This window comes from Aegilops tauschii, chromosome 1, assembly GCF_002575655.3.
Source record: "Aegilops tauschii subsp. strangulata cultivar AL8/78 chromosome 1, Aet v6.0, whole genome shotgun sequence".
In the NCBI taxonomy this organism is placed as follows: domain Eukaryota; kingdom Viridiplantae; phylum Streptophyta; class Magnoliopsida; order Poales; family Poaceae; genus Aegilops; species Aegilops tauschii.
The window spans coordinates 56,134,145-56,146,092 of NC_053035.3; the positions used below are offsets into that span (position 1 = coordinate 56,134,145).

General features: G+C 41.9%; 1 protein-coding gene across 1 annotated transcript; it reads left to right on the plus strand.

Moving 5' to 3' along the window:
* The first annotated feature begins 6,308 nt into the window (after nucleotides 1-6,308).
* LOC109767107 (hydroxyproline O-galactosyltransferase GALT3) lies at nucleotides 6,309-11,883 on the plus strand. The gene is made up of 7 exons (XM_020325864.3): nucleotides 6,309-7,033; nucleotides 8,969-9,218; nucleotides 9,303-9,578; nucleotides 10,549-10,677; nucleotides 10,999-11,175; nucleotides 11,252-11,359; nucleotides 11,455-11,883. The coding sequence occupies exons 1-7, from the start codon at nucleotides 6,402-6,404 to the stop codon at nucleotides 11,659-11,661; spliced, it is 1,779 nt and encodes a 592-aa protein (XP_020181453.1). The 5' UTR covers nucleotides 6,309-6,401; the 3' UTR covers nucleotides 11,662-11,883.
* The last annotated feature ends 65 nt before the right edge of the window (nucleotides 11,884-11,948 follow it).

Sequence of the window (11,948 nt, forward strand, 5' to 3'; positions counted from 1 at the left end):
AATTAATGATGTTCTTATTCTTGCAAAGAGAAACTATGTGCCCATATATTTTATTGTTCTTGATATTGATTGCAATCCGGCTTGTCCAATTATTCTTGGTAGACCATTTTTACGCACTATCGGTGCCGTGATTGATATGAAAGAAGGCAATATTAAGTTCCAATTTCGTTTAAGGAAAGGGATGGAACACTTTCCTTGAACTAGAATTAAGCCACCTTATGAATCAATCATGAGGGCATCTTATGGATCTCAAACCAAAGATGACAAAACTTAGATCCTTGCTTTATGCCTAGCTAAGGGCGTAAAACTATAGCGCTTGTTGGGAGGCAACCCAATGAATAAATTTATTTTTGCCTTTTGCTTGATGTTTTTGAGTGTTATCACAATTATGCTACTGTTATGATTGTGTTTTTTATGTTTTAATTAGTGTTGTGCCAAGTAAAGCCTTTAGGATCTTCTTGGGCAATAGTTGTTTGATCTTGCTGTAAAAAACAGAAAGTTTGTGCTCAAGAAAATAATTATAATTTTTTACCAGAGAGCGATAAAATACCTATTCCAATTGCAGTAGATCAATATATAAATTTCTCAGGTCGTCCTAATTTTTCATAATTTTTGGAGTCACAGAAGTATTCGAAATAGTCAGATTGCTACAGACTGTTCTGTTTTGACAGATTCTGTTTTCTTTGTGTTGTGTGCTTATTTTGATGGCTCTATGGTTTTCTTTGATGAGTTTTTGCCATAGAAAAATTGGAATATAGTAGATATAATACAAAAACAAAATATGAATTGGTTTGATACAACACTTATAGTAGTGGTTTATTATTCTTATACTAACGGATCTCACGAAGGTTTTTGTTGAGTTTTGTGTGATTGGAGTTTTCAAGGTTTGGGTTATCTTGAATGGATGAAGGAAGGATGTAAGAGCCTAAGCTTGGGGATGCCCCGGCATCCCAAGCTATTATCCAATAATGAGCAACCAACTAAGCTTGGGGATGCCCCCGAGTGGCATACCCGCTTTCTTCCAACAACTATCGGTATTTTACTCAAGACTATTTTTTATTCATCACACGATATGTGTTTTGCTTGGAGCGTCTTGTATGATATGTGTCTTTCTTGTTTTATTTTGTGTTTTAAGTCATCAATCCTTGCTGGACACACCTATTTGAGAGAGCTAAAATTATATCATGACTTGTTAGAATTTCTCTCTATGCTTCACTTAAATCTTTTATGAGCTAGGACTTGCTCTAGTGCTTCACTTATATCTTTTTGAACACGGTGTGCTTTGTTATGTTTTTGAAGAAATGCTCTCTTGCTTCACTTAGATTTGTTTGAGAGTTAGTAAAATTTTGAAGAAATTCTCTCTTGCTTCACTTAAATTATTTTGAGAGAAAGAAAAATTTGTTATGCTCATGATCTTCACTTATATTTGTTTGAGATTATGAAAAGAAACACATAAAAATTAGTGCCAAAGTGATATATATCCAAGAAGGATAAAGTAAAAAATGTCATGAAGATCATTGGACAAAATAAACTTGATACTTAGTAATAGTTTTGAGATATGATGATGTGACATGTGAGTTATGTTGATGAGTAATTATGCTTCAGTAAGAATCAAAGTAAATAATCATGTAGTGAAAATTATATCCTACTTGTGGTGCATTATTTGGTGTTAACTATGCTTAATGCTTGCTTATGAGATTATTCGTTTCTTGGTTGGTCGCTTCCCAATCTTTTGCTAGCCTTCATTTTGCACCAAGTATGATCTCTACTCGTGCATCCAAAATCCTTTAAACCAGTTTTGCCACATGAGTCCACTATATCTACCTATATGTGGTATTCTTTTGCCCTTCTAAGCAAATTTGCATGTGCCATCTGTAATTTTCAAAATAAACTTCTCTTTTGTGTGTTCGTTTCGCTCGCAGAACGGTAACGGGTGGCTAATATTTTCCATGCTGGATGTGTTATTCTCAAGATGAGTGTTTATTCACTTGTCATTGCACGAGAGTAAGGCAAAGGTCTTAGGGATGCCCAGTTCCAAAATGCAAAAATATTTACTTTATGTTGTCAAATAATAAATTCCTTGGAAAGTGTTGGTATGGAGGGCACCCGTGGATACGGCTAGCCATGTAAAGTGAAAGAAATGGTGGAAAAAGGAATAAACTTTATTTTCTGTTTGGGAACCGCCTATGGCATATCTAGCATGGAAAGTGTTGGGAACTCTAAGTCGTTTTTGTGGGAGGCAATATGATCGTGCTCAAGTATTGGGTGTAGTTAATATTCGAGCGTGTTTCATGAATGGATCAATGTTTGAGCATGATGGGCTAGGGAAAACTTATTTTAGCGTTAATATTTTGAAAGACTTCGTTGCTTGTTGATATGCTTGAATATCTAAATTATTATGTCAAAACTAGACTATTGCTTTGAATCACATAAAAGTCCAAATGTCCATGCTATAAAGAAAAGAATATGTTATGACTTGATGAACAACAATCCACATCAAAAATTCTGTTTTTATCACTTACCTACTCAAGGACGAGTAGGAGTTAAGCTTGGGGATGCTGATACGTCTCATACGTATCCATAATTTTTGATTGTTCCATGCTGTTTTATTATCAATCTTGGATGTTTTATAATCATTTTATATCATTTTTTTGGTACTAACCTATTGACATAGTGCCAAGTGCCAGTTGCTGTTTTCCATGTTTTTTACATCGCAGGAAATCAATATCAAATGGAGTCCAAATGCCCCGGAACTTTATAGAGATTTTTATGGGCCAGAAGAAAGGCAATGGGCCCTGGTTGCACCTGGGGGTGCTACCTCTTGAGCACTGCGTTGGTTTTCCCTTGAAGAGGAAAGGGTGATGCAGCAAAGTAGCGTAAGTATTTCCCTCAGTTATTGAGAACCAAGGTATCAATCCAGTAGGAGGCCACGCACGAGTCCCTCGCACCTACACAAACAAATATATCCTCGCAACCAACGCAATAAAGGGGTTGTCAATCCCTTCACAGTCACTTACGAGAGTGAGATCTGATAGATATGATAAGATAATATTTTTGGTATTTTTATGATAAAGATGCAAAGTAAAGAAAGCAAAATAAAAAGGCAATGGAAATAGCTTGTTGTTGGAAGATTAATATGATGGAAAATAGACCCGGGGACCATAGGTTTCACTAGTGGCTTCTCTCAAGAGCATAAGTATTACGGTGGGTGAACAAATTACTATTGAGCAATTGACATAATTGAGCTTAGTTATGAGAATATCTAGGTATGATCATGTATATAGGCATCACGTCCGCGACAAGTAGACCGACTCCTGCCTGCATCTACTACTATTACTCCACACATCGACCGCTATCCAGCATGCATCTAGAGTATTAAGTTCAAAAGAACAGAGTAACGCTTTAAGCAAGATGACATGATGTAGAGGGATAAACTCATGCAATATGATATAAACCCCATCTTGTTATCCTCGATGGCAACAATACAATACGTGCCTTGCTGCCCCTACTGTCACTGGAAAAGGACACCGCAAGATTGAACCCAAAGCTAAGCACTTCTCCCATTGCAAGAAAGATCAATCTAGTAGGCCAAACCAAACTGGTAATTCGAAGAGACTTGCAAAGATAACCAATCATACATAAAAGAATTCAGAGAAGATTCAAATATTGTTCATAGATAAACTTGATCATAAACCCACAATTCATCGGTCTCAACAAACACACCGCAAAATAAGATTACATCGAATAGATCTCCACAAGAGACGGGGAGAACATTGTATTGAGATCCAAAAAGAGAGAAGAAGCCATCTAGCTAATAACTATGGACCCGAAGGTCTGAGGTAAACTACTCACACATCATCGGAGAGGCTATGGTGTTGATGTAGAAGCCCTCCGTGATCGATGCCCCCTCCGGCGGAGCTCCAGAAAAGGCCCCAAGATGGGATCTCACGGGTACAGAAGGTTGCGGCGGTGGAATTAGGTTTTTGGCTCCGTTTCTGGTAGTTTGGGGGTACGTAGGTATATATAGGAGGAAGGAGTACGTCGGTGGAGCAATAGGGGGCCCACGAGGGTGGAGGGCACGCCCAGGGGGGTAGGCGCCCCCCCTACCTCGTGCCCTCCTGGTTGATGTCTTGACGTAGGGTCCAAGTCCTCTGGATCACGTTCGTTCCGAAAATCATGTTCCCGAAGGTTTCATTCCGTTTGGACTCCGTTTGATATTCTTTTTCTGCGAAACTCTGAAATAGGCAAAAAACAGCAATTCTGGGTTGGGCCTCCGGTTAATAGGTTAGTCCCAAAAATAATATAAAAGTGTATAATAAAGCCCAATAATGTCCAAAACAGAATATAATATAGCATGGAACAATCAAAAATTACAGATGCGTTGGAGACGTATCAGGGGGGTGCCCCGAGGGGGGCACAACCCACCAGGGCGCGCCAGGAGGCCCAGGCGTGCCCTGGTGGGTTATGCCCACCTCGGGTGCCCCCGGACCGCCTCTTTGCTCTATAAATACCCAAATATTCCAGAAACCCTAGGGGAGTTGACGAAATATTCATCCAGCCGCCGCAGAGTCCAGAACAACCAGATCCAATCTAAACACCATCTCGGATGGGGTTCACCACCTCCATTGGTGCCTCTCCGATGATGCGTGAGTAGTTCTTTGTAGACCTTCGGGTCCGTAGTTAGTAGCTAGATGGCTCTCTCTCTCTCTCTCTCGCTGATTCTCAATACAATGGTCTCTTGGAGATCCATATGATGTAACTCTTTTGCGTGTGTTTGTTGGGATCGGTGAACTTTGAGTTTATGATCAGATCTATCTTTTATATCCATGAAAGTTATTTGAGTTTCTTTGATCTCTTATATGCATGATCTCTTATAGCCTCGTATTTCTTCTCCGATATTTGGGTTTTGTTTGGTCAACTTGATCTATTTATCTTGCAATGGGAAGAGGTGCCCGGTAGTGGGTTCGATCTTACGGTGCTTGATCCCAGTGACAGAAGGGGAACCGACACGTATGTATCGTTGCTACTAAGGATAAAAAGACGAGATCTATATCTACCGCCATATAGATAAACGGATCTTGTCTACATCATGTCATCGTTCTTATTGCATTACTCCGTTTTTTCATGAACTTAATACACTAGATGCATGCTGGATAGCGGTCGATGTGTGGAGTAATAGTAGTAGATGCAGGCAGGAGTCGGTCTACTAATCTTAGACGTGATGCCTATGTAATGATCATTGCCTTAATATCGTCATGATTATTTGAAGTTCTATCAATTGCCCAATAGTAATTTGTTTACCCACCGGTTGCTATTTTTCTCGAGAGAAGCCACTAGTGAAACCTAGGGCCTCCGGGTCTTCTTTGTCATATATTTGCCTTGTGATCTACTTTTCCTTTGCATTTTTATTCAGATCTATTAATCCAAAAATCAAAAAATACTTTGCTGCACTTTATTTTATTTGCGATCTATTTATTCAATCTACTACAATTTACCTCAAGTTCTTGCCAATTTCTGGTGCTGTTACCCGGAAGGGATTGACAACCCCTTTAACAACCTCTTTAACAACCCCTACAATTTACCCGGAAGGACTGTGGGGCTGTTTCTCTACAGTAAATAGTCAAAAAAACCCTTTAACACGTCGGGTTGTGAGGTGTTGTTATTTGTGTGCAGGTGCTGCTTACGTTGTGTTGCTTGGTTCTCCTACTGGTTCGATACCTTGGTTTCATAACTGAGGAAATACTCTACCGTCGCTGTGCTACATCATCCCTCCCTCTCCGGGGAAATATCGACATAGTTCTAGCTACCATCAATGGTGCACGAGTTAGCCATGGAATGCTCATCCTGGTGATCATGTCGGTGCTGAGAAACAACTCGATTGGTCAACAAGGGAGGGAAGCACAAGGTGGCATGGCGCGCCCGTGCTATTTGCCACATGACTGCCTGAGGAAGAAGACGACATGCTTGAGGCGCTTCCGGTGTTGAGTTCGCCTTGCTGGGCTAGCTGGGTTGCAGTTAGGGCGGAGAAGAAGGATTAAAATTTCGTCATATACTATAGCGGTAAATTGACATTTCATGTGCCATTTAACAACATTAGCTAAAAAATGATGCAAGTGTTATATTTTAAACGAATTTCGGAATTGATGGTAAACCTAACTGTCAAAACGTCTTATATCTAGAAATAGAGGGTGTAGGTAAGAAATAATTTTCAGGGAAGCCACTATTTCGATGATGTGATTCTTTCTCTCTCTAATAAAACATCCATTTAATCCTATTTAAACTCACTTATCGGTCTAACAGTTTAACAGTTTAGAGCAGGCGCCGTTTATTACGCCGTTTACAACACGAGCTCAAACTATGGAGCGTGAGGTCTCCCCAAACTCTGTGGACTAGTCGCTCCGATGAGGAATTGCTCCGGCGTGATCCTCATCGTCTCCCTCGCCGCCCTGCTCTTCCTCCTATCGCCGTCCCCCCTCACCACCCACCAGCCCGCCACCTTCCCGGCCGGCTCAGTCGCCGACCTCCTGCCCTCCCTCCCCGGGCTCTCGGGCCTTTACCCGGCGCCCGCCAACTCCACCGCGCACCTCTCCTGGCGCCTCCTCCGCCCCATCCTGTCCCGCTCCGATGCGATCCCAGGCACCGCCGCCGGTGTCCTCGAGGCGGCCGCCGCCTGGCGCAACCTCACCGCCGCCGTCGCGGCGGCGGCAGCAGCCGGCAACAACCAAGAGACCGGCGACGCGAGCTGCCGGGCGTCCGTGGGCGGGGATCTGCGCGCCCGTGGGGTAAAGATCCCGTGCGGGCTCGCGGAGGGCGCCGCGGTGACGGTGGTCGGGGTGCCCAAGCAAGGAGCGGCCAGGTTCCAGGCGGAGTTGGTGGGGGGAGGCGGCGAGGTGGTGGCCTGCTTCAATGTGAGCCTCGGGCCTTCTGGGATGGTGGTGGAGCAGAGTTCTTGGACCCGCGAGGACGGCTGGGGGGAGTGGGAGCGGTGCCCACCGCTTGGTCACATCGGCAGCAATAGCAGCTGGCAACTAAGGTGATACTTTTTTTTGTCAGCGTTGCTGAGATCTGCAAATTTGAACTCTTGAGGCACGGTCTTACCACCAGTTATCATGCTTTCAGTTGATGCGTCTAGAGATATCAGGATGTGTTGGTATATTGACAGTGTCAGTGTTCGATCTAGCCTGGCGCCATGGTTGATGGACAAGGATCCCTACATATAGATTGTCCCTGTGGCCTAACATAGATTGTTCCCTACATATAGATTGTCCCCTGTGGCCCTGTGTCTGATCATACAGTTACTGTTGCTTTGCAGCCAACTCAATGCAGAAATTATATCGTACTATTAAACATTGTGCTATGCTTGAATAGTGTTGTCCAGATGATTAGCTCAGGTTGTCAATGAATACATTACATAAAAGACTGGTATCTTGCATCAGTTCATGTTTGGTTAGACTTTGACCGGGTATGCAAGAAGGCTAGATGATAATGCAGCATTTCTCTGTGGTATCAACCTGGAGTATGCGAGCACCACTTTTGATATATAATTGACTGCATTTAGGATTGCTGAGTTTAACGTTGTGTTGATCTTCAATTCATCATAACACAGATACACGATGATTATTTATGCTAACAATGAGAGCGACCGACAAATGGGCCATAATAACTCGGTTAGATGCCATGTTGTGTCCTCAGCAAATTTATCACGACCAGCATCTAATGGTGGTTGATGTCATTTTGAACAGACAATAGATCAGAATATTCTACTGCCAGCTTCCAAATGGACAGATTTAGTTGGTACCAGGCTACCAGTGAACAGTCTTTATTTTCATTGCTTGTTGGGGTTTTAGTTGTTGATGGTCGTGGTTAAGTATATCTATATCCAAAGAATTTTTGGGTAAAAGTAATATGTTAATTGCCCTTAGAACTTTGATTTGCTATTTGAGTAGCTGCAGTGGTGATGACCAAAAGGTGCAGTAATCCTATATGCCGAATGAACGTTATGGTTTTGTTAGCGTCCTTTTATGGCTCTATCATGGGTCTTATACTCTTATTATTAATAATGTTCTTGTTATGGAAACAACTTTTGGCTAGTGTATCCTTAGTAGGGTGGTTAGAGAATGTAATTAGGGCTGTGCACAACGGCCTTATAGCGAAGGTCATTGTACACCGACAAAGTGACACGGCTATGTTTTTTAAATAGGTTCAGCCGCCTCGTGGGAGGGTGACCTACGTCCTATGAAGAGAGCCGTTGGGAGAAGTGCTCTGCGCACGGAACATTTAGAACGTTGCCACTTCCGAAGTCCCACAACTCCCGACGGTCCGAGCCTTAAAAGGTCCCTCGGACTCGAAAACCTGGCCCTGGCCTCCTTCAACCTTGGTTCTGAGGGCTAAGTGTCTCTCCTCTTGAATTTATTCAAGTGTGAGTGAATGAGTTGCATGCCATGGGGGCTATTTATAGGCTAGGGGTCTTTGACAACTGACCGAGGTTACCATTGAACTAAGGAAGTGGAACCATGGAAGGGCAGAACTAGGTAACCTTTTGTCCATGAGTCCATGCGCTCATGGTGGGCTAGGAGGGGAATTGTGGCCCATGGGAGCCCATCACCATATAAAGGCTTTCCTCTTGGGCCTGGGCTCCTTTGCTTGTTTGCCTTCATTTTTGACCTGGTCTTTTATTTTTCTTCTCTTCCTTTGACTTGTTGACCACGAGGACTTGCTTGGACTTTTGTTGACTATATGGTTGCTTGCTTGGACCCATGGTAGATTGCATGGAGTTGTGTTGACAGTCTTGTACTTGCGTTGACCATCCATGTGGATGCCATGTAGGACTTAAGTGGGCCTCCGGTATAATTTAGCCATTCCCTCAACAAATAAAAATATATCTGTATGTATTATTTGAATTATGTAATATTTTTCTTGTTCTTATAGTTTCTGGTGGTTATGATAAAACAAAATTTCTTTTGATCAGTCCGGTCGATGCCCTTGTTCGTTGCAATCAGCAAGTGAGTGTGAATACCATTCAGGGGAGTAGCAACACCACACAGAATGTTAGTGCGAACCAGCCTGAAGATGAAAAGAGGCTCAAAGGACGTGCACATTTCAGTGGCAGCACTGCAATTGTCGAAGGAGAACCTTTTACAGCAACACTGTGGGCTGGTGCTGAGGGGTTCCATTTGACAGTAAATGGGAGGCACGAGACATCGTTTGCATACAGAGAGGTAAGCTTACGCTAAGTGACAAGACTGCATTCATAAATGTTCATGAGTATTGGATAATTATGAATGCTGTTAGGTTTTTGATAGAGGTTGGAGCCATGGTCAGTAGCAGAAGTCAAGGTCTCTGGGGATTTGGAGCTCCTATCAATCTTGGCTAATGGATTGCCAGTTTCAGAAGATGTAGACATGGCTAGTGTTGAGCTTCTGAAGGCCCCACCTGTTCCAAAGAAGCGGATTTTTCTTCTTGTTGGTGTTTTCTCTACTGGAAACAACTTCAAGCGCCGGATGGCTTTGAGACGAACATGGATGCAATATGAGTCTGTCCGCTCAGGCGAAGTAGCTGTGCGGTTTTTCACTGGCCTTGTAAGCTTACTTCAATCGCCTTGAGTGCAGTTACAGTTTTTCAGATTCTTTCTTTTGCATCAATATTTCTGTTCAGTTGTGATTGCTTATTGGATTGAGCGACACTTGCTTATTACTTGGATCTTCCTAATCCTAATTGCTTTTCCAGTTTCCTGTAGCAGTTATTATATCTACACAGACTAGCTTCTACGTAGTAGTATGTGAACACCAATTCCATTCAAGAGGGTACCATTTTGGGAGAGACTGACCATGTTTCTTCATAATATGAATATTAGATGAAGCAACATCACAGTGTATAACTTCCTAAATTTTTGTTTTGGATTGAGGAACATTTAGTTACTATATCCACACGTTTTGACAGATGGGTTTTCACTTAGTTGCTTACATAGTTACTGTGTGAAAGAAAGTTTTAAAGAAAGGGGAAGATAATGGAATAAGTTTTGGGAGTCAATCCTGTGTAGGAATGTTTTGGACCTAAGATGCAAATAGACCCTTACACTGCTTCTTATTGGACAACTACTTCTCGTCATACTAATACACCAATGAATAGATTATGCAATTTATATATTAATTACTTTCCATGTTAAAGAAATATATATTTCACTGTTTCCTACCTCTTACATTTGAAGTAGGCTTATATAGCCTTAACAATCCAGCTAGCACCTTGTTCAGTAGTTGTTGCAGATAAATTTTAAAATGCCGAAAGGTTACTAAAATTCCAGCTATATCCCAACAATGCAGATCTTCTTTTTCCTTGGTTTTGTTTTATTCATGGCAATCGTGAAGCTTAAATTAGCACTGGGTAATCAAGGTGAATTTCTGCGAAGAATAGCAAGACAATGTTAAATTGAAGGAACAAATATTTTTTAAGCTCTTTTTTCATCCATGACAAATAAGGTGCTCAAGTGTTACTATGACCTAGTACTAGTTTCATCCAATGTGATCGTCATTTTTTCGACCTCAAATGCAGCATAAGAATGAGCAGGTCAATATGGAATTATGGAGAGAAGCTCAGCTGTATGGTGATATCCAGTTTATGCCATTTGTTGACTACTATACCTTGATCACTCTAAAGACTGTTGCAATTTGTATGTTTGGGGTATGTATTCTCTTTCTGGTTTGCAGCTTATACGAACTTCATTTTCCTTGCTCTCTGTAGGGCATAACTAGATTTTTTTTAATACTCCAAAATTACCATGGTTTTTGGAAAACACACAGTTTATTAACTTATGGTATTTACTGGATACAAACACCTTTGTCATGGTTTGCTTATTATGCATGTTCTTGTATGTGTTAAGTAAACCTGAAATCACCATGGCTTTAGCACCTACTCAAATTCCAGATATGGGTTATAGGCTATATATAGTAATATATGCACATCCTGGCAACATAAACTTATATTCTGTCTACAAATTTGCAGACCAAAATTATGCCTGCAAAGTACATCATGAAAACAGATGACGATGCTTTTGTTAGGATTGATGAAGTAATCTCTAGCCTGAAGAAGGCCAACCCCCATGGTCTCTTGTATGGTCTTATGTCTTTCCAGTCTTCACCACACAGAGACAAGGATAGCAAGTGGTTTATCAGTCCAAAGGTACGGCATGTTTCCAGTTACCCTGCCCTGCACACGTTCATTCTCAGGCTGCTTTTCTTACCCTTGAGGAACACAGGAATGGCCTGTCGAAACATATCCGCCGTGGGCTCATGGTCCCGGATACGTAATTTCAAGGGACGTTGCTAAATTCGTGGTTCAAGGTCACCAAGAACGAACACTTCAGGTTCGAAGATAAATCAACTCGCAATACATTCGTAAACTTCTTTCTTGTGTTTACCCTTTGACAAATCTCTTGATTGATCTCGTTTGCTGCCTCAGCTATTTAGACTTGAAGACGTGGCCATGGGAATATGGATCCAGCAATACAAAGACAGTGGCCAGCAAGTGAACTATGCCAATGATGAGCGCTTCTACAACGAAGGATGCGACTCTGATTACGTCCTCGCCCACTACCAGAGCCCGAGGCTTATGATGTGCTTGTGGGAGAAGCTCCAGAAGGAATCTCAAGCAGTGTGCTGTGAATAACTCTGAATCAGTGTTAGCACGAGCCGTGCAAGGACGCGGTAGATTAGTTAGTGTTGTTGTTGTTGTTGTTGGTGGTGGTGGTGGTGGTGGTGGTGGTGGTATGCGTCCAGCATTTTTATGTTGGTGGGAAGTTTGTGTGTAACAGTTGTAACAACCGGCGATCATCGTTCTTTTGTTCCGATCAACGTTTTTATTTCACGGAAGAGAATGTTGATCCATGTATATGAATGTTGTTCTCAAATGAGACTTTGAGAGAGATTGCTAACTAGAGATCTCGAGCTTTTCAT

Excerpts from the sequence above, each read along its gene's own strand:
- LOC109767107 (XM_020325864.3), top strand. The coding sequence starts at position 6,402 with ATGAGGAATTGCTCCGGCGTGATCCTCATCGTCTCCCTCGCCGCCCTG. Across the intron at positions 9,219-9,302 it reads CATCGTTTGCATACAGAGAG|AGGTTGGAGCCATGGTCAGT; the intron begins GTAAGCTTACGC and ends GGTTTTTGATAG. Across the intron at positions 11,176-11,251 it reads AGTGGTTTATCAGTCCAAAG|GAATGGCCTGTCGAAACATA; the intron begins GTACGGCATGTT and ends TGAGGAACACAG.